Below are 22,907 nucleotides of genomic sequence, written 5' to 3'. Positions count from 1 at the left end.
AGGATGTATGATTTGAACACTGTGAGTAAAATACTAAGGGTTCGGGTACAAGTTATTTGCTTCTTTGTTCAGTGCCTTACTCTCCCGCTCTGTAAAAGTGGTTTTCTCTTCAGGCTCAAGAGAAGCTTCATCACTGGTATTCAGGTGGCATGTTCTTTAAAAACCAGTGTGTGGAGGCACTAAAAGTCACCAGCCACCAGTACACTTTCAATGGACTAATTGAATGGTTTATGAATTATATCTCAATAAAGGTTAAAAAATGAATATGTAATTATAATGAAAATATGGTGTTTTGCTTTTTGGGTAGATTTACCCTCCAGATTAAATATTCTTCATAACTTCTTGAGTAGTAGCTGTTTTGAATGAAAGCTCCTTTTGAGCTCTTCATTGACTCCATGGTGTCGCTCCTTCTCACTGTGCCCTCGGGTCTGTGGCATCTGCATGCCTCTGTCCTTAGCATCTGACGAGTGTGCTTATCCAGCCCGTGCATGCCGGCTGTGCCTTTTCTTGTAATTGTGTCATTTAATTCAGTTGTCAAGTCATCCATTTATATGTCCACGTCCTGGGCAGCTGCTCTGACACCCTCCCCTTTCCCTGCCCGCCCCCTCTCCCCGCCCAGTACGTGGGGACTCCACCTGCATCTCCACCTTCATCTCCACCTTGTGCCTTCACACAATGCCAAGTGCACATAAAAAGCCTTCATGTTATGATGTCTTGTTTCTGATTGCTTTTCCTCTGCTTTTTTTTCAGACCGTGCAGACCTTTCAAATTACCAAGAAGGTAAAGTAAGCTGTATCATCTCCTTAAATGATGAAGTTACTTGCATACTTTCCTCTTCAATCCTTTGTTCACATTTTGCTGCTGTTTCTGCCTTCCTCATTCATATTTTTATGAAGGAAAAGTACATTTCCCCTGACTTGGCTGATTGAGTAATCCTCACTCCCAAAGGAAGTTTGACCTGAAGGTAGAAGTTTAGTCTTTAGATTCTGTTTGTGTTTAACCATCTACATTGGCTCCTTCCATAGGTCCCTTCCTTCTTTTCTTACTTGCCAAGGACAGAATCACTGTTCTTCCATCTGCCAGGAGTTGAGTTTGTAGCCCTTTGTTCCAGATGGGTTGTCTGTGTTTCTTCCCCAAAATGTGGTTACCATATTAAAATGGAGGTATTCTTTCATGTGGAAATTTTGAAGCTTTATCTTTTCAGTCAAAAAGCAGAATGTTAAATGGGTAAATGTTTCTTTTAAAAAGCCTGGTGATGTGCTTGTAGGTGGTGGTTCCAGATGTAGGTGACTATGCAATCTTTGAAACTCACCTGCTAGGGAAGCACTGATGACCAAAGCCTTATCCTCTCTTTTGAGTAGAATTACTACATAAATTTTCATTTGTAAATACTCTTTGCATTTAAAAATTATTTATTTTTAAAAATTGTGCTAAAATAGAGTATAAAATCTGCCATTTTAACAATGTGCAAGTTCACAGCTCTGTGGCTCCAAGTTCAAGTCACTGTGGGCCATGGCCATGGTCAACTCCAGAACTGCCTTTGCCCTGCAGAGCAGAGACTCTGCCCCCATTAAATAGCGCTGCCCATTCCTCCCTCCCCCAGCCGCCGGTGCCACTGTCTACTTTCCACCCCTATGAAAGGGACCCCGCTGACACCTCCAGTGAGTGCAGCCCCATGGTTTCTATCCTGTTGGGACTGGCCCATGTCACTCAGCAGGATGCCCTCCGTGCTCATCTGTGCTGTGGCAGAATGTCCTTCCTTCCAAAGGCTGAATGACCGTCCATTGTCTGGATAGACTGTTTATCCAAGGAAGAGATTATAGAACTAAATATGGCATGTTAGGAAATGAATTTCCATTTTTCTACAAAAAATAGAGCCTTCTGTAGTGACTATGAGTTTTGCATTTTGAGGACATTCATTCGTGTTTTTTCTTTTATTAGATTGGTATTTTTACAAGTCCTTATGTCTTCTTTTCAGTACCTGCACATACAAATACAACTTCTTCAAAAAAGCCTTTTCTGATTCCCTTCCACTAGCTGAAAGTAATCTCTGTTGAATTCACAAAATATTTATCTGTATCCCTCTAAAAACACATACTTCTTTACTTGGTTTTTTAAGTATTTGTAAAGTTGTCTGATTTTCTGTATCAGGTTCTACGTCCCTTAAGGGTGAGGTTTGTATCTGCCATGTTTTTACTCGACACCTGCGCCCTTATTCTGTGACGCTAACAGCACTGACTTTGTTACTTCCAAACAAAGAGAGAATTCTGTATCCTGTGTTCTTCTGGGAAATTCCACAAGTTTCAGTCAGTCCTCCCACTAAATTGATAGCTGATGTCACTAGGAAAACTATGATTAATAACATTTTGAAATGCTTGCCCTTAAGGGACAAGAGAAATAAGGAATGGTTAAGAGAAATAGGGAAAAGAAAAACAAGGAAAAAGAGATTTTCAGGAAGAAAGTGTTAAATACCGCGAAAGTGTTAAATAACTGACGTGTCAAATACCGCTCAGTTGAGGGCAAATGAAGACCAAAAAGAGGACTAGTCTGTTGGCTTTGGCAGGTTCAAGAGAGCGCAGCCGGGCTGCAAGGGGTTATGGGTTGGGTATTCAGTCGGGAAGGGGGGCCTAGGTCCAGGACACTCAGACTGTGTGAAGCCCTGATTTCTGCTCAGAGGGAAGGGAGAAAGGAGAGCCTGTTTCTAGAGAGGCCAGGAAGGGCAGAGGAAAACAGCTTTGTGAGCTAAGAGAGGAAAATACCCTGTGGAGGCCCATTGTGGTACAAATGGCCCATTTAGAACCAGCCCCTACACCATGGCCCCAAGCAAAGGTTAACCCTGAAAGACACTTCATGAATTTGTTGGGACAGTTACTTCAGGATCTCTGAGCATGCGGCAGGATACTTGTGCAAACTGCCATGTGGGTGACAGCCTGAGCCAGGAAGCCAGCTGCATGCCTGCCTGCACGGATCCCCAGCTCAGCCGCAACACGTGTCCCTGTCCTGTAGAAGGGACAAGTGCCTCAGATCTGTGTCTTCTCTGGGACTTAGCATCCTGCAGGGCCTCCCAGAGAACTCCTCCCGGTCACCAGCTGGGAAACGCTGAGGTACAGAGGCCGATGGCATCTGCAGTTACGCTGTGGTAGCACCTGGAAGTTTCCAGAACGAGAGTGGGCACAAGCAGGACAGAACTACGTGACAGCAGGAGGAGGTATCACAGTCAAAGCAGTGGGCCTTTTGACACATCTTTCCCACACATGTGGTTCATTTCTCAGAAACATAATGCACAAATACTTTATTCTTTTTACTTAGGTACCCTACAGGCCTTGAACCCAGGCTCATCAAGAGTGGGATTAGTGAAAAATGTAACGGTGACATTTATAGGCCATATTTAATTTCCTTTGCTTCTCCGGTTTTCCTGCTTTATTAGATTTTTATCTTAGTATTACAACATTGTCTGGGTTTCATATTGTACATGTGACTTGTGTTTCTCACGTGGTTCCCATGGCTAAGCAATATCCAGTGCAGGCAGCCGTCACGAGGTGTCAAGGAGAGACCCTTGTGGATGTCCCCCCCACAGTGCTCAATGGGGTGACTCCAAGAAGCGTGAACGGTATCTCAGGAGAGCTTCGCTTGTGAGACACGTGCGGCAGGAGGAGGGAGTTGGAGTGCCCTTTGGAGTTGGAGCAGGTTTGGAAGAAGCGTACGGCCATCACTAACACCATGAAGTTTCCATGTGCAGTCCATGCACACACATGGCCTAGGACAGGAAAATCAAACCCCAGTGTGCTCAAGGGAAGAAAAGCAATGATTGAAAGGGGTGTTCAGGTTGCGTGTGTGTGCAGACTTTTCAAGAACACAAAACAAGAAGTCATCTGGGGAAATTGACCCACGGAGAGAAAAAAACGAAGCACTTCCGGGCCCAGTGCCCTCTGCTGTTAATGCGTTTGTAGGTAAGAACGCAGAATTTATGGTCCATTTGCAGGGAGATTGGTCCAAAGTATAGGGAGTAATTATCTAAACCTGGGGCCATTTTCATTTCACAGAGCTGATATTTTAAAGATCTAAAATGTAAAGGACTCTTGTTAAGGCTGAAGCCAAGAACAGAAAGTCTCAAGTGTGCTGTTGACAAAGGACTAGATTGCTTCCACACTCGTTGCTTTCATTATGAGTTTGCATTTGGCGGAGGAGGAAACAGAGTCCGGGGAGACTATCAGCACTGGGCGTGTTCTGGAAACAGTGTGTACCTTTGAACAAGCCAAATCAGCCTCCATGATTTATATGTTTTCATTACATTCAGAATTATGTTCCAAGGATCGTCCATCTTATCTGGCATAATTTTTCCAGAGTGAGTTGTTAAATTCAGAATTTGCAGGCTTATGAGTAATGCTCAGACTTGGGGGCCTATGGATCTCAGTGGTTTTGCATCATGAAATGAACTGTTAGTGTGGCTTAGATATTCAGTGTAAAATGTGAATTTGGGTGCACACTCTTGTGGCAAGTGGACTTAGTCCTGATGTGTTTTGTTTCTCTCGTGTTTGGAGCAAGAGACAATATCATGGTGGTTAGGAGGCCCCTCTCTAGAGCCAGATGGCTGGGCTTCCTATTTGTGACTTTGTTATTGAGCTACAACTGATATAGAGCATTATGTTAGCTTCGGGCGTCCCACATGGCAACTCAGTATTTGTGTGTATTATGAAACGTTCACCACAGCAAGTCTGCATTGTATCTGCCATCACACAGAGGTAGAGAATTTTGTTTTCTTGGGATGAGGCCTGTTACGATCTTCTCTCTCAGGCCCTTTCACATGTGCAGTCCAGTGTTGCCAACGGTGGTCAGCATGCTGGCCCAGCTCAGAACACAGATCCCAGCTATGTGCTGCACATCTCAAAAAGCTGTGAGAATTAAGTGAGGTGACATGTGTGACACATAGGAGCCACTGGTAAGTGCAACCGATCATTATTCCTGCTCCTGAGACGACCTTGAGAAGAACAACACTGAAAAATCCCTATGCAAGTGTTCCCTTAAAGCAGAATTATGCTGTATTTTAATTTCCGTGTTAAAATTTCATTTGAAGTCAATACCCACAGAAAGCCAGATCCGTGGTGTTGCGTGATCAGAATGGAAACACAAGCAACCCTGTCTTGGAGACAAACAGCAGCTTTTCTGAGTGACGTTTAGAGCCTCCAGCTTCATTAAACCCCTGGTCTGATTTTAAAGAAATAATCCAGACACATAGGAGTAAGGAGCCAGAAACAGCCATCATAGCAGTCAAGTGAGCTAATATTGTCAAGGATTTGAAAGTAATTGTCCACAAGTGAAATGCTTCTTTTTTCTCTAATAAAAATTCAAGAAACCTGAAGTTGACAAGATACATTTTTTAATTTTTTGAAGAATTCTGTTCCATCAACTTCTATTCAGCACAGAGCTCATATCAAGATCTGCATGTGTCACTACAGTAAGACCCAGGATCTTACAGAAGGGAGGGACGCCTGGAAGAAATGACTCCGACCTGGGGCAGGCTTGGTGACAGGGAGGGGAAACCGACACGCAGCTGCTAAGGTTGGTTGGAGAGTGAAGAGAGGGGCAGGTACTCACGGGGCGCCTTCCAAAAGGTGCTGGTCCAGGTGCCGATATGACACTAAATGAATTCAGAAAACAGGTATCTCTCTCTCCTGGAACTGAGGCTGACATGTTCGTTATAGTTCCAGCTGGAAGGAAAGTGGCAGGTTTGTGGGAAGTTTTGGGTTTGGTTTGGTTGTTCTGAAGATGGATACATGAGCCTCTTTGTGGGCTGAGTTCTCCGAGAACTGCCAGCGTACACGGATGGTGAAACAAGTTCCAGAAGAGGCTGCGGGAGGATGGGTCCTGGGTTCCAGTATGTTCTCTCCCCACGTGAGGGTGTAGATTGGAGATCTCTCCAGGAACAGACGTAGATGTGAAATGCTGTCTGTCTTATCATCTCACTGCATCTTTGATTGATAAACTCCAGGACTAGGTCTGAACAAGGAGGATTTAACGCATTGCTCTCTCAGGCAGCAAAGCCTCTATTGCTTCTAAGTGGCCTCCTGTGTGCTCCTCTCTGCTCTGCAGCTACGCGTCCCTGATAGCTGACTGGCCCGTGGTGGTGCTGGGTATGTGCACTGTGTTCATCGTCGTCTGCGCCTTGGTTGGGGTGTTAGTGCCCGAGCTTCCTGACTTCTCTGATCCACTGCTGGTAAGGACAATTCAGCCCATCAAATTGCTGTAGCCCATAGTTATCTCAAGAAATTCAGTATTTTAAAACGTGTAACATTACGTAATTTAGTATCCCGTTTCTTTTAAAACCTTCTCAAGCCATCAGGAGGAGTATGCAGCTCTCTTTCTGAAACGTAAACCCTTGTCATCCTATTTTCAGGTTCTTAAAAAGTCAAGGAACTTGCTCGCCATTACAGACCTGGAAATTTTGCTTCTTGGCTCCCACGTTTAAGCTAAAAAGCAATAAAATGGAGAATCTGCATTCCATAAAAGTATTTTCATAAAGTCTTTAAGACTGAATGTCTCTTTTTATTCCCTCCCCCCCCCCCCCCCCCCCGAGAAGTGAAAGGAATTTCAATTTTACTAAGAGATAGCAGGGTCTGTTTTTAAGTAAGTGTTTCCATAAAACACTGTAATGTGCATGTCATAATTCGATTACACCATAATTTTTTATAACATCAAAGTGAGTATTTGCTAATTGCTTAGGTATGATTTTGGAAGAAAAGCTCCAGATATGGTTATTCCTCTTTGCTGAGACGGGTCACACACCAGAGAACCAAACTGCCTGGTCATGGTGAACAGCAGCTGCCGTCTTGCTCAATACTGTCTATTCCCGGGGCAATGCGAGGAGCGTCTGTGTTTCTGTTGAAAAGCACGTGTTGCCCCAGCATTGCTTTCCCAAACTGCTGTAACCATTCATAGCCTGAAGAGAAATGCACTAATGGGTATTTGTAATAATTTGTCTTAGGGTTTTGAGCCAAGAGGGACTGCGATAGGCCAGAGACTGGTCACGTGGAATAACATGGTGAAAAATACAGGATACAAAGCAACATTAGCAAATTATCCTTTTAAATATGCAGATGAACAAGCCAAAAGGTAATTGTTTATTATTTTTAACCAAAACATTACTTGATAAATTCCGCTGTTAAGGATTGCCTAAGCAAGATGATTAAATGCCAGTGTGTGGCTCAAAATCCTTTGCAACTGAATTGGTTTACATTTTTGTTGTCTTTTAAGATTTTGTTGTATTAAGGTTAAAAAAAAAAAAGAGGGAGGGTTTGGGTTTTTTTTTCTTTTACAGAAGTGAGAAAATTAATGTTGTTTGCTTATATTAATCCTTTTTAATTTCCTTTTTTTTTAGATTTTATTTATTTATTTATTTATTTATTTTTTAATTTATTTGACACACAGAGAGAGAGACAGTAAGAGAGGGATTACAAGAAGGGGGAGTGGGAGAGGGAGAAGCAGGCTTCCCGCTGAGTGGGGAGCCCGATGCGAGACTCTATCGCAGGACCCTGGTATAACAACCTGAGCCAAAGGCAGACACCTAATGACTGAGCCACCCAGGCATCCCAATCCTTTTAATTTCAATTAGGTCACGGCTGTGGTACACCATCACTGGTATCCTTATTGGCCTTGAAAAACTAGTACTTTATTTATTTTTACGTTTTTATGATTGCATTGTGGTGGACACACATAGTTTAGCTTCGGATATATAAGAGCAATTCAACAAGTCTGCACCCTACACCGTGCTCGCCTCCTCTGCCACCGTGCAATGCTATTACATTGTTGACTACATTCCCTGTGCTATCACAAGTGCTTTATTGAAGATCACATTGTTGTTCCATTTCAGCCATCGGGATGATAGATGGTCAGATGATCACTATGAAAGAGAGAAAAGAGAAGTTGACTGGAACTTCCACAAAGACAGCTTTTTCTGCGACGTTCCGAGTGAGTGGCATCCTAGGTGAACAGCCCCTTGGGGCTCCTTATACTCGAGATAGAGCATGAGTAAATCAAGACTAGTGGGTGGAGATGCTGGGCACTGACACAGATATTAGCTGTTAGTTTTTCTTCTCAAGGTCAGTCAACCACTAATCTGAATTTATTTACCTATAATAAAAATTAATTAGAGTATTGAGTTAGATTCAGTTCTAAGGAAGATAAAAAATATCAAAAAAAAACTTGACCTGGCACCAAATTTCTTATCATTTAAATTTATTAAATTATTTTTTAAATATATTCTGTGAGATAACAAGTACATATTTTTGGATTAAACTCTAAAATAATCTACTATATTATCAGAAATATACTTAAGTTTTGTTTTCATTCAGAAAGCATATATAATAACCTTCTCTGTGGCTTAGGCATTAGAGATAGAAAGATGAACAGATTATGGTCCAGAGGCTCACAGCTGGAGTGCCTCAGGGGCCAGCCTGTCACGTGAATGACAGTGAGATATGACAGTGAGATATGACATCATGTTATGGAGCACAAATTGCCGCTACCTAGCTCCACAGAATGTGGCCTTGCAGGGATGAGGGCCTGGATGTATAAGAACTTCCCTGAGGTCAGGAATCCAGATTTTAATGTAGCATCGCTAGGTCTCCAGACACTGGCAGCAGATTGAAATACCAGCATCTGCTGTGGCATAGATCACAGCCTCGGGGACACCGGTGCATGGGGAGCTGGCTGCTTAGTCATGGAAAGCAGGCGTGAGGACCTGCAGCCTCTCCGTCAGTGAATCTTCATACCAGTGCTTTCTTTAATGCAGCTTTTTAAAATTGTTGTTGAAAATCCCCCTAAAATGTGTATTTTCCTGTCTCGTTAGAGGACCTCACTGGACCTCCTGATGTTTCTAGAGCTAGCCGAGGGTCTGTTTCACTTTCAGATGAAAGTAGGAAATTAGGGAGAATTCTGTCCTTTGTTTGCATGGGTTTGTTTCACTCTTCGAAATCAGTCAACATAGATAATGGCCATTTAATGAGGAAAAGGGTTTATAAAAGAAAACTTCATAATCATGAATAAAAGCTCACATAATAAAGCTTTATTCATAAATTTGCAGATTGGTTTTCTTTGTCATCACTATTAGACATTTTAGATAACAGAAAGTGAGTTCACTGTTTTATCATATGAAGTTCTTCTAATGGCAGAAGGAGCAGAAACAGCACTAACTGACCCGCTGTTTTTCCTTTAGTTCTCACACCTGTTTGAGAGAGATGTGCTTTCCAACAAGAGACGAGGGTTCAGAGGAGCTCCTCATCGCCAGAGCTGGGGCGAGGCAGGACCTGGTTCCACCCTTCTGACCCCAGGGCTGGGTTTGCCTGTCCCACAGCCGGCCTGTGTTAGTGTGATTATAATAGTATTTATTCTAGACTCTGGTGGCCCAGAGAGACCATGGACCCAGCCAGAACGTGGAATATGTCTGCAACCCTGGCCCTCGTTTGATATCCGGTTGACTGTTTTTAGTGCTTTTAAAATGATTACCTGCTCTCTTTCCTCCCTGGTTAGCTGCCCAAGAGAACACCCACTCTTGATATCTCCTAATGGATCCTTCTTGGGTTTTACACCCCATTCTGGTGACATGTTTCAAAATTAAGAGGGAGGCATTCAGTTAATTTTGTGCCGAGCGTTCTTACAGATTACTGTTCCTAATCACAGTCTGATCAGAAATGGATGTTATATAATGCCTACGAGTTTTCAGATATTGTGAGTAGACAAAGGCTGTGAGTAGAAACAATATTATAGCATTGCTTTATTTTTTTCCTCCTGGAATTTATCAAGGAAAGACTCCCTGCTGTTAATGACTTGTCCCACTGCTTCCCCACTCTGAGTTGCTCCTGAATGCTGAATCTGATGAAAAAAATGGACAATTATAAACCTTTTTCTTTTCTTTTTCATGTCACCAGGTGACCGATATTCCAGAGTAGTATTTACTTCAGCTGGAGGGGAGACACTATGGAATTTACCTGCCATTAAATCAATGTGCAATGTAGATAATTCAAGGGTATGTAAAGAAAAACTGAAATGTGTTGAGAAAAAATAAGGTTATATTTTTGCCAGTCTGTTCCCTGCTGACCCTAGTGACTTGTGGAATGACAGTACTTACTTAGGCCTCACTCCTGGGGACCACACCCCGAGGCCGGCTTGCATACTTATAGACCCCAGGATCTGAGCACCTCCACCTGGCCCCATCTTTGACGCCTGCTGTCTTCTTCAGCAAAGAGCACTTTCCTTGCCACTGCCCCATCTCACAGCTCAGACTTGGTCTTTTCTTCTCTTGGGTGCTGTCTCTCCAAAGCTAGTTGCCGTGTCTCCTCCTGAGGCCACTGTCAGCATCTCCACTCCACAGTGAACAACCAGTGGCAACAGTGGGTATCTGGGGCAGATTTAGGGCCCAGGCTGGGAAAGGGGACATCTAAGGGTATAGGTGTCTCTGTAAATGATGAGGAATCCAGCCCAGATTGTCCTGAACTCTGAATATCTTGAAGACAGAGGATTCAAAACAAAAAGCCGTCCATCCTCAGTCTCTGGAGCCAGAAGACGTCAGCCCCAGAAACTGTGACATCGGCCTCCAGGCCTGGATGACGTGTCAGTTCCGTGTGCTCAGAGGTGGATTCTCCCAGGAGAGCTTGCTGTCTGCTGTCACTGCTGCACCTACCCAAGCTCAGGAACCAGGCAGAAGAGGAGCTGGTTGTATGCCTAGTGTGACTCTAACGTGGAAACTCACTAATAGCAGGAAGTGTCATCATATGCCCACCTGAGAGCTAGACTGACCCCTGGTGCAGGGCCCTGGGCTGGCCACAGGGCTTCTTGGGGAAGCAGGCTGGGCTTCCCCCTTGCGTCCCAGGCCTCCTGACTTTATTCCTCATTCTGAAAGACTCTGTGTTGTCTGCCGGCCCAGCTATTAGGATTTTCTGTGAGCACCGTCTTTTCTCTGCCCAGTTCAAACAGGCCAAAGTCACCAATCTCCCCACACAAATAGAGGTTCTTAACCACTGGTCAGTTTTTATCTGCAGGATTTCCCGCTCGGCATTCTCACCCCTCCCCGTAGTCAGCCTCTGACCTTGGCACTTATGATGCTTCTTCACAGACGGTGACATGCTGACCACACTCAGCAGAACGATTCAGGAATTCCATACCTTCTAGGCCTTGATTCCCTACCTTTGCTGTTGACCTTTAGACCTTCCCTCCCGCAAAGGCTCTCGGGCCACCGGATCCACACAGCTGATTAGTAGCTGTTGGGTGTTGGGTATTGTTGAATTTGAATTTGTCAGGGTGTGTCTCAAACACTTGACGGGGTTATTTCATTTAATCCTCGTGACGTTGCTGTGAATTGAGGATCCTCTGAGTGGAAAATAGCATATAGGATACAACAAGACAAGGGAAAAGGGGTGGTTGTCTTCTGCACGTGATGCATGGCAGGAAAAAGACTCAAGGAAGGCTGGGTTCAAATCCCCATCCACCTCTTAACCTCGGCATGGACTTCTCCATTCAGAACACAAGCAAATAAAAGGATTTAAAGAGTCTTCGTGGCCTGGAATGAGCAACAGCCTGATTATGAGTGCCCCTGGGCTCTGCATGGACCCAGAGACTCTCAAGCCCATGAGTACTGTGGACACTTTGTAGACACTTTCATGAATGGAAGCAGGGCATTATTTCGTACACATGTGAATATGTATCAGATGCTATCAGATGATAAAAATCAGCATGAGGAGGTGGCTCATAGGAAGGACAACAGAGAAGGCAAAATGGCTAAATTGAAGGGAAAACCATGGGAGGAAAAGGTAAAGCCACACATGTGACTTCTATGCAGCAATACGTGCCCACAGTCCCCCACACTCACTGGTGGTGGCTGCTCACCTGTCCCCTCCCTCCCTGGCCACCGGAGCAAAGTGGAATTCACAGTCGGTGACAAAAGTCACAAAGAGGGCAACAAGCTTCACTTTTAGAAGAAGACTGGTCTTCCCGGTCCTAACGAGGGGGAGCGCCATCTCCATGGCCCCCGCAGAAGAAATGGGATGTCATGCACAAAGTTCTTAGTTAACAGCATGTTCAAGAGACGTGCAGTCATGAATCTGAGCTGATTGCTAAGCCACGTCTCAGGCTGATCACAAGAGAACTATGGCAAAGGTATTTCTGTAAGAAACTGAAACAATGAAGTCTAAGTGTGTGGTCTGACTTGATCGCATTTGCAAAATGTATGGACTGTGGAGGGAGCAGTGTGCCCCCTTGTCTGAGTATTTCCCTCTGTGGACTCAGAGTCAGCAGTGAAGGCCCTGAGTTTGATTGAGTGTGTGATTCCCAGCGGGAACACGACAGGCACCCAGTCCTCTTCTGAAAAGTCGAGAAACAGTCACAAAACGTGTCTGCCCGAATGGTCAAGCCAATTACAGACCCACAACAACAAATGAATAAACAGAGGGTCAGGGCCCCAGAATTCTGCCTCACAGAGCAGGTTATCATTTTACTTGTTCAATATTGTTGTACCAGTTGCACACACCTTTCTATTCCAGTCTTGGCCTCTGCAGCGAGTGCCCAGCGATAACCTTCTGACAAAGGAGTTAATGTGTCCCTTGACACCCTAAGCGACAACTGATGCATAGCAGTTCAGCCTACAGATTATTACTGTACCCATTCCGGGTCTCCCAGCTCGAGAGCCTTTACAGAGTGCTGTCTAGCCTGGTGGGGACACAGGCAAGCCGGGTCCCCGGGCTGCTGGTCAGCCTGTCCCATCCCTTCCCTCCCCTGATCTCATGGCTGTCAGCCACCATCAGCGGATGGGATACACAGCAAGTGATACCAGGCAGAGGAGCTTACCTTGCAGCTGGTGATCAGCACGGCATCTCGGGCCGGATGTGGTCATTGTCACCTGCTTGTGTTTACAGCACGTGGAACTCCAACCTGAGTCCATTTCAGTTCATGGTTCCAATGGGCTTTGGTTTCCAGAGTGCCTCCTCAGAGAATGCTTATGTCCTCGGGAGGCTCAGCCGACTCCCCAGATCTCCCTCCCCAGGGATGTGCTGGCAGACCTCCATCAGTAGCCAGAGTGTGTTTCTCAGATCTCGACTCTGCTGGAAACCCTTCTCCCTATTCCTATTCCTATTCCTATTCCATATTCCTATTCCTATTCCTCCTCCCTATTCCTATTCATAGAAGTTAGAACTCAAGGAGCGGCTTTGAAGAGGAGATTTGAAAGTTAGTGTCTGCCACCCTGTTCACTGCATAGGCTCTATGGACACATGAGACCCCCTGAAGCTTAGTGGATCCCAGAAAATGGGCCTCCTGATGCTTGTTTTAAAGAGGGCTGGGGAAGGTGCCTCGTTAGTGCAGTAGGTAGCACATCAGTCTTATAAAGAGGGCTGGGGGGCCCCTGGGTCCCTTGAACTTTAGTACAAGAGGGGTTTGCCACATGAGAGGAGAGTGGATGGGATCCCATGGTAGGGCACATTCTTTATTCTCACTCTGTTCTCGGCCTTTTACAACTTTTGCCAACTTTGCCAGTAGTTTTAAAAGTTAAGGTGTCATTTAAAACTCTGCTGGTTTCTTCTTTTTCTCTCTTTTCTTGCTTCCCCCTGCTTTTTTTTTTTAAAAAAGATTTTATTTATTATTTATTTGACAGAGAGAGATCACAAGTAGGCAGAGAGGCAGGCAGAGAGAGAGAGAGGGAAGCAGGCTTCCCGCTGATCAGAGAGCCTGACGCGGGACTCGATCCCAGGACTCCGAGATCATGACCTGAGCCGAAGGCAGTGGCTTAACCCACTGAGCCACCCAGGCGCCCCGCTTCCCCCTGCTTCTAAATCAACCTCACCCCTGCTGCGGTCAGGCAACAGGTGTGTACACAGACATGTTATAGCCACAGCAACAAGACAGTTCCCAAAAACATCCAATCTATGACTGACTAGAATGGCAATGGCTACTTTCTCATGAGCTGCAAGAAATTACTTCCACTAGCTGTACTTAGTTTGATAACTTAAAAGATGATGAAATCACTCCAGTGAAATCTCTTTTGCAACAACGTGGCAGAAAGTACACCTTTTGTGTGAGGATGTGCCTGCTCGCAGTCTCTTCCAGCCCCATGATATAACAAATGCCGGAGTGTCTCACCACCCCGGTCACGTACCCAAGGCTGGTGTCGCCATCCCATCACCCAAAGACTTGGGCACCCCCCTGCAGGTTCGCACAGACCCCAACACACAGTAAGCTCCTTTCCACACTGAACCCTGATTTCTCTCTGTCACTGTGAGCAGCTCAGGGCAAGAACCTCTGTACCCCCCTACCCTTCTTTGTGTGTAGGTGCCCAGTAAATTCTGTTTTCTCTTTAGGATAGATGAATGGATGAATGGATGTGAGGATGGAAAGATGGAGGGATGAATGCTGGATGGATGGATAGGTGGATGGATGGTTGGATGGTGGATGGGTAGATGGATGGATGGCTGGGTGGATATGTGAGTGAATGAATGGGTGGATGGGTAGTTGGATGGATGGTGCATAGATGGATGGGGAGATGGATAGATGGAGAAATGGATGGATGGATGGTGGATGGGTAGATGGATGGATAGGTGGATGGATGGTTGGTGGGTGGATGGGTGGTTGGATGGATGGTGCATAGATGGATGGGGAGATGGTTAGATGGAGAAATGGATGGATGGATGGTGGATGAATAGGTGGATGGATGGATGGGTAGATGGATGGTGGATGGGTAGATGGATGGATAGGTGGATGGATGGTTGGTGGGTGGATGGATGGATGGATGGATAGGTGGATGGTTGGTTGGTGGGTGGATGGATGGATGGATTGGTGGATGGATGGATGGTGGATGGATGGATAAGTGGATGGTAGATGGATGGGTGGATAGGTGATTGGATGGATGGTGGATGGGTGGATGGATGGATGGATGATGGGTGGGTGGATGGATGGATGAGAATACAGGGCTTTCCTCCATGAGAGCCTAGACAGTCTCTGGGGCTCCCTTCCATTAGATTCAGGTGTTGACACCCAGCTCAGGGTAAAAAGTATCAGTCACAGCATCTTTTCTCTGTCCTTGTTTCTAACTCTGTCAGAGTCCTCGAGGACTGTGTGGAAGGTTGTACATCAACCAACTATACCTGTGACCTGGAGGACTGGCGCTCAATGGCTTACTAGATTCTAGTTTTGATATGCCTTTGGTCTGTATTTATCTTGTCTAACTTTTTAATCTTTGGTCATGCTCATATGCAAACCCTGCTACTATTTGAAGAGGTTATTTGAAGTCATTTCTTTCCAGGCTTTGGCTAGCAACCCTGTTCCCTTTCCATTAACATTTGGTTCTTCAAGCAACTACAGGTGTGAAGCTGGTGGCGGGCTTTGTAATGGACGTGATCATTTTCCTCCTTCTGAGACTGTCCAGTGCTGAGGCTGTATCCCCTTTCTTCTCACTCACCAGGCTGACTCCAGGGACTTGTGTGATACTTCTTTGTGGGATGGGAACTGGTTATCTGCCACAAAACCCAGAACGGTGCTATCCCAGGGTTTTCTGTTACTTATTATTAGGTGGTTCCGTTTCCCCCGACTTAGCATGTGTGAATATTTTTATTAATTTTATTTTAAATAAATTATTTTAAATAATATATAATACATTTATTTTAAATTTAATTAAATATTAATCATCCTGTGTTATAGAATGTCGAATAATTATTGCTCTTTAGAAATGAGCTGAAAATTAAGCCTTTGTTAAAGTAAATATTTTAGTATACTTGAATAATAACCCTTTTGGCTCATTTGTCTTTACCTTAAAGCGTGCCCTTTTAAAATGCTTTATTATGGAAATTTTTAAATGTATGCAGAGGTAGACTAATATAATGACTCCCCCGTGCTGGTCACCTAATTCCAACACTTGAGGTACACAGTGTTTTGTCCTCTGTACCCACCCCCAGGACTGGTCCCACCAAAGCGGCTTGACGGCCTGGCCTTCGAGGGGTACTGGGAACAGGGTTCTGGGATCATTCTAAGTTCCAAAGACTATTTGTGCCAATGATCCCTATGATTGATAGAGTCAGCTTTAATAAAGGTAGAGAGTAGTTTAATCACGGCAGCGGAAACACACTCACGCCCTTTCTGAACTTTGGAGTCTCCTCCCTGGAGCAGCCTTTGGTAAACAGAAATGAGTGATTGCCTTCTACAGAAAAACTCTGGATGTAGTTCCTAAACTCAGCCTCAGGAAAGAGGGGCTGCTCTCACAGCTACAGATTTGTACGGAATTGTGAAGGCTTCGCCATATTCCAGCAACCCCACCCTTGGCATTGGAGTTGTTTTTCAGTTCGCTGTAACAAGAGCAGCCAGAGAAGAAAGGCCTCCAGGAACACCTGTAAGCAGGGCACCATCCACACCAGACCCAGAGCCATCCTACGGCGACCACGCAGCAGATCCCACGTCACCAAAACCCAGAGAGTTTCAGCCAGCTCCAATAAGTTTTGAAGGAAGTGGAAGAAATCAACTCCTACCTAAGTATTTTGATAATCAGATATGCAGACCGTTGTAATTTAGGAACCTTGCCCTGTTCTGCTCATTTCTCAGGAAACCGTTTCACCCCTGGTCTCTCATGCACCCCTGACATCAGTTCTCACCATGTCACCTGGGGGCTCACTGATTGCTTTCTGGGGGAATATCATCTTTGCTTCCAGCTAAGTTGCTTGAGATATATTACCTTTGTCACCAAAAATTTCATGCCGATAACCAGAAGTTTTAGGCAAAGCCACCAATTTGTTTCCTCCATTAGTTGGACAACTGTTCTCTTAAATTAATCCTGTAGTTTCCATACATGAGCCCACAGCCTGTCCTTTTCATTGCCTTTTAAAGTAACTTGGAAAAGGCCTGTTTCCTAAAGAGCTGCTACTTCTGTGTTCTCCTTAAAACCAAGCCAGCTCTGGGTCCCCTGCACGCTGAGCAGTTTGCTGTCTGGAGGGAAGCGCCCGGCGGGTCTGGGGGACGGCCACCTGTTTCCAGCTGACACCTAACTAGGAGGATAGCTATTTAACCTGCCCCTCAAGGCCGCTTTAATTCAGGCCTCTGGGTGAAGCCTTTGTAAATTCCGGTCTCCGCGTGTCTCCCTCTGTAGATTAGATCCCACCCGCAGTTCGGCGACCTGTGCCAGAGGACCACGGCAGCGTCCTGCTGCCCCAGCTGGACACTGGGGAACTACATCGCCATTCTCAACAACAGGTCGTCCTGCCAGAAGATCGTGGAGCGAGACGTGTCTCACACCCTAAAGCTGGTGCGCGCATGTGCCAAGCACTACCACAACGGCACCCTGGAGCCTGACTGCTGGGACGCAGGCGCCAGGAGAAAGGGGCAGCTCAAGTGCACGGGTGTGCCTCGCAAATGCACCAAGTACAACGCAGTCTACCAGATCCTGCACTACCTGGTGGACAAGGACTTCCTGACCGCGCAGGCGGCCAGCCCCGCCATGCCGGCTCTCAAGTACAGCATGCTCTTTTCTCCCACAGAGAAGGGGGAGAGCATGATGGACATCTACCTGGACAACTTCGAGCACTGGAACGGCTCGGACGGTGTTACCACTGTGGCGGGCATTGAGTTCGGCATCAAACACAGCCTGTTCCAGGACTACCTTCTGACGGACACCACCTACCCGGCCATCGCGGTCCTGCTGGTCCTCCTGGTCATGTGCGCCTACACCAGGTCCCTGTTCATCACACTGATGACCATGTTCGCCGTCATCAGCTCCCTCATCGTCTCCTATTTCCTCTACCGTGTGGTGTTCAACTTCGAGTTCTTCCCTTTCATGAACCTCACCGCGCTTGTTATCCTGGTTGGAATTGGTGCAGACGATGCGTTTGTCCTATGTGACGTGTGGAGCTACACCAAGTTCGACCGGCCGCACGCAGCGACTGCAGAAACGGTGGGCATCACTCTGCAGCACGCGGCACTGTCCATGTTTGTCACCAGCTTCACCACAGCCGCCGCCTTCTATGCCAACTATGTAAGCAATATCACTGCCATCCGCTGCTTCGGCGTGTACGCCGGGACTGCCATCCTGGTGAACTATGTGCTGATGGTCACATGGCTCCCAGCCGTCGTCGTCCTGCACGAGCGCTACCTCCTCAACATGTTCAGCTGCTTCAAGAAACCACCGCAGCAGGTCTTCGAGGGCAAGAGCTGCTGGACGGTGGCCCACCGGACATGCCACAGGGCGCTGTTAGCTATTTCAGAAGCCTCGCGCATTTTTTTTGAGAAGGTGTTGCCATGTATCGTCATTAAGTTCCGCTACCTTTGGCTGCTGTGGTTCCTGGCCCTGACCGTGGGCGGGGCCTATGTTGTGTGTGTGAACCCCAGGATGAAGCTGCCATCCCTGGAGCTGTCTGAGTTTCAGCTCTTCAGGCCCTCCCATCCCTTTGAGCGCTACGATGCTGAGTACAAGAAGCTCTTCATGTTTGAGCGTGTCCACCGTGGGGAGGAGCTGCACATGCCCATCACCGTGGTCTGGGGCGTGTCCCCAGAAGACAATGGAGACCCCCTGAACCCCAAGAGTAAGGGGAAGCTGGTGCTGGATGGCAGCTTTAACATCGCAAGCCCGGCTTCCCAGGTCTGGATCCTGCACTTCTGTCAGAAGCTGAGAAACCAGACTTTCTTCTACCAGACGGAGGAGCAGGACTTCACCAGCTGCTTCATCGAGACATTCAAGCAGTGGATGGAGAACCAGGACTGCGACGAGCCTGCCCTGTACCTGTGCTGCCGGCGCTGGAGCTTCCCCTACAAGCAGGAGATCTTCGAGCTGTGCATCAAGAGGGCCATAATGGAGCTGGAGAGAAGTACCGGCTACCATCTGGACAGCAAGACCCCGGGGCCGCGGTTCGATGTCAACGATACCATCCGGGCGGTCGTGCTGGAGTTCCAGAGCACCTACCTCTTCACACTGGCCTATGAGAAGATGCACCAGTTCTACAAGGAGGTGGACGCGTGGATCTCCCGGGAGCTCAGCTCGGCCCCTGAGGGCCTCAGCAATGGCTGGTTCGTCAGCAACCTGGAGTTCTATGACCTCCAGGACAGCCTCTCTGACGGCACGCTCATTGCCATGGGGCTGTCTGTCGCTGTGGCCTTCAGCGTCATGCTGCTCACCACCTGGAATGTCATCATTAGCCTGTATGCCATCATCTCCATTGCTGGGACCATATTCGTCACTGTCGGCTCTCTTGTCCTGCTGGGCTGGGAGCTGAACGTCCTGGAGTCTGTCATCATCTCGGTGGCTGTCGGCCTATCCGTGGATTTTGCTGTCCACTACGGGGTCGCTTACCGCCTGGCTCCAGACGCTGACCGGGAGGGGAAGGTGATCTTCTCCCTGAGCCGCATGGGCTCTGCCATTGCTATGGCTGCGCTGACCACCTTTGTGGCGGGGGCCATGATGATGCCATCCACAGTTCTGGCATACACCCAGCTGGGCACCTTCATGATGCTCATCATGTGCATCAGCTGGGCCTTTGCCACCTTCTTTTTCCAGTGCATGTGCCGCTGCCTCGGGCCGCAGGGCACCTGTGGGCAGATTCCACTGCCCAGGAAGCTGCAGTGCAGTGCGTTCTCTCACGCCCTGTCCACAACCCCTGCTGACAAGGGACAGAGCAAAGCACGTGCCGTGAGTGATTATCACTTTGACCCCAGGGCCCAGAAATCCGACATGGAACAGGAGTTTTACGAGTTAGAGCCCCTGGCGTCCCACAGCTGCTCCACATCTGATAAGGCAGCTTATGAGGAGACCCACATCTGCTCCGAGTTTTTCAGCAGCCAGGCCAAGAGTCTGGGGCTGCCTGTGCAAGCCGCTTACAGTCCGAGCTCCAAACAGGAAACCAGCCCCGTCTCCTTCCCGCCCGCTCTCGAGCAGCACACCCTGTGTCACTTCTTCTCTCTGAATCAGCGGTGTCGTTGCCCAAACACCTACAGACACTTGAGCCCCAGCCCGCATGCTTGTGCACAGGCAGGCGATGGCCTGTGCCCCCGATGCGCTGCCGCCAGCAGCTTCGTGCATGTGCAGAAAGCCCCCGAAGGCTTTGTATGCGCTGTCCCACACATCCGCCACGGCCCCTGCCTGCAGGGCAGAGCCCGACAGCTGGGAGTGCAGACCCCCCTGCCCACAGGCCTCTTTATCCACCCGGTGCAGCACGTGCAGGTCCAGGAGAAAGTCGGCAAGGCCAGTGTCCATGGTGTCCAGGGTACAGAGGAGCCTGGTCCACAGACCCCAGAGCCTCCATCCTTTGTCCACAGAAGCCCCGGGTCTTTACAAAAACCCAGCTGTGATCCCAAGAACAGCCAAAGGGGACTCTCCAGAGACAGAGACCTCAGGAACGTGGAGGGCAGCAGAGGGGCCAGGAACAAGGGCTTGGGTCGGGGGGGTCTGGCAGATGAGGCAGAAAGGAAAGCTGAGCCATGCCTGTCACAGGACTCCGAATATTTAAATCAGAATGAACCAAAACTCGTGTTTAACCACTGCACAGGGGACGCCCGGTGCTGCCCTAACGACCCCCAGAGCTGTGGCCGAGGGGTCCGGGTGACGTGCGGGTGTGCAGGCCATCAGATGCTGGAGTGTGAAGCCAGCATGCCCCCTGCACTGACAAACTCAGAACTTTCTAGTGAAAGTTTGTTAATAAAAACACTCTAATAAATACAGTGTTAAATTCTAAATCGGTGCCTCTCAATTGTTCCTTTGAAATGGAAATGAAATCCAGAAGTTTGGAAAGGGAATGGGCTTCACTTCATTAAAAATCATGAGGTATTTTCATATCCTGTATGAACAGTCAACAAACATATCCCATGAGTGTTGGCTGATGATTGGATTTTATATTTTCAAAAAGTACAACGTTCGAACAGGTGTTTGTTTGTTTTTTTTACCTTGATACCCAGCTTGCTGAGTGCTGGCCGGCGTCTTTGCTGTGCAGTAGCAGTGAGCCCCAGGTGCAGAGTCAGAAGCTTCCAGAAGCATGGGTTCTCTCTGGCCACCCTGCTCACCTGATACCCTGACTGGGGTGCAGTCATTCCGACTTCCGATGGCCCAAGATAAACACTGATTGTGATAGAGATACTTTGGTGAGATCCAGGAACTACACACTAAAATTTATATTAATTGCCATGCATATTAATGGTGCTTTCTGCCTGTTTGCATGAGTAGAACTTTCATGAAGCCAGTGACTCACTTTGACCCAAAAGCACAGTATTCAGGTGTTATGTCTGGTCACTCAGAAGGTGAGTGCGCCGTCCTTGCCTCACGTATGTTATGCCCAGAGAGGAGCAGCGCCGAACTTAGTGGGGTCGGGCACACGTGGACAGGCACAGAGGAGACAGCCCATGGGCCCTGGAAGCTTCCAGGGTGAGGGTGCCCCATGAAGCTCCACCCCCTCTGCCATCCCATCGTCTGTGGCCCGAGATACAGGGCAGGTGGCCTCCTTGTGCCACTGCACCCATGTTCCTGCCTCTATTTTGGTCCTCCCAAGAGAGTGGGTGGAAATGTTTTAAGATTTTTATTTATTTATTTGACAGAGAGAGAGAGAAAGAGCACAAGCAGGGGAATGTCAGGCAGGGGAGAAGCTGGCTTCCTCAGGGAGCCAGACACAGGACTTGATCCCAGGACCCTGAGATCATGACCTGAGCCGAAAGCAGATGCTTTACCGATTGAACCACCCAGGCGCCCCTGGAAATGTTTTTAATAACAACATTCTTTCCAAAAGCCATATTGCTTATTTTCTGAAAATTGTTTTCCAAATTGGATCCGATTATTCTAGGGCCTAAAGAAAGCTGTCAGGAGTTGGAAAAGACCTTATGGTTCCCTAACTCCAACCCACATTTCTATTAAGTAGCTTTCTGTCTTCTCCATTATTCGGTGACAAGGGACTCACTACCTGACTCGCTTGCTGACTGCAGTCTATTGTCCTGTGGCTTTTCTACCCATTGGTCCTTCCACTGTCTGCAGCAAAAACACACACCTCCACTCTTGCCATGCGGTATCCCTGGAGATGTCCTCCCACGACATCCCTGCTCCTTCCACTGCTCTTCCCCCGCAGGGTTTTAAGCTGTTCAGACACTGACTAAGAGCCTCCGGACAACCCCTGCCTGTCTGAAGGCCCTGAGGGGAGAACCGAGCGGTGCGCCTGTCTGTTCTCTTGGGGACAAAAGTAACGCGTGGCTCAGACGTCACTGCCGAGCCTCACGCAGTGTGGAGGGGACCCACCTGTTAGGCCTGGTGTGGACGCTGAGCACCTTGTGGGAGTGGCTTAGCCCTCCCACCCTGAGCGAAGGACTCTGTGTCCATCCTCAGTGCACTCGGCTCTGTTAGAGGAAGAGGGCAGGTGAGAGAATGTTTGAAAATAGGACTCCTTATTTTTCCTGTGAAAACCTGTAACTATGAAGTGTGGTGACCCAAAGCAGCCTTATGGTAGCACGGACACAGACTGAGTTTAAGGATGATCTGAGACACACTTCTGAACAGTCTCCCTGAAAGACTGTCAGGGAAGCCAAGGAGGGAGGGGTCCTCTGTCCCCCAATCCCTTGGCCAGCCCCACAGTCAGCCTGCCGCACCTGCTCTGGCTCCAGGAGCCATGGGCCCGTCTTTCCTCCGCTCTGCCTCATTACCCTGAAACTTGAGTGTGGCTGTAAACCCACGTGGGTTACATCTGCCAATTTGGGGCTTTGAACTGCCTATATTTTTCATGCAGGAATTTCTTAAAGAGTTTGGTAGCTGGAACTAGAAATCTTTTTTTTTTTTTTAATTTCTCATTACTGGACAGCAAAGGGCCCCTATTTTCGTTTTGTCTCACAGAGAAATTCCATCCACAGTCCCCTTGTGGATAATTGTAAGGCAGGTAAGCGGTTGAGTTACACATGAGGAAAGAACGCTTTCCCTGTGAAGTACTTGT

General features: G+C 47.5%; 1 protein-coding gene across 25 annotated transcripts in view; it reads left to right on the top strand.

Annotated features, from left to right (window-relative positions):
* The window catches only part of DISP1 (dispatched RND transporter family member 1), a 182,519-nt gene extending 161,837 nt beyond the window's left edge, over nucleotides 1-20,682 (top strand). For 23 of the 25 annotated variants that reach the window (XM_047703698.1, XM_047703718.1, XM_047703711.1 and 20 more), the window contains 6 exons: nucleotides 751-780; nucleotides 6,091-6,214; nucleotides 6,983-7,110; nucleotides 7,868-7,965; nucleotides 9,924-10,021; nucleotides 17,111-20,682. In XM_047703698.1, coding sequence (XP_047559654.1) covers nucleotides 751-780; nucleotides 6,091-6,214; nucleotides 6,983-7,110; nucleotides 7,868-7,965; nucleotides 9,924-10,021; nucleotides 17,111-20,659 — 4,027 coding nt within the window. In that variant the 3' untranslated portion in view covers nucleotides 20,660-20,682. Of the gene's footprint in view, nucleotides 1-750; nucleotides 781-6,032; nucleotides 6,215-6,982; nucleotides 7,111-7,867; nucleotides 7,966-9,923; nucleotides 10,022-17,110 lie in introns of all 25 variants that reach the window. The other 2 variants (XM_047703719.1, XM_047703720.1) reach the window with 2 other exon arrangements.
* Nucleotides 20,683-22,907: the final 2,225 nt, after the last annotated feature.

This window comes from Lutra lutra, chromosome 15 (assembly GCF_902655055.1).
Source record: "Lutra lutra chromosome 15, mLutLut1.2, whole genome shotgun sequence".
NCBI classification, from domain to species: Eukaryota; Metazoa; Chordata; class Mammalia; order Carnivora; family Mustelidae; genus Lutra; species Lutra lutra.
The sequence above is the reverse complement of the archived record's forward strand: the minus strand, read 5'-3'. Positions and strand labels throughout refer to the sequence as shown.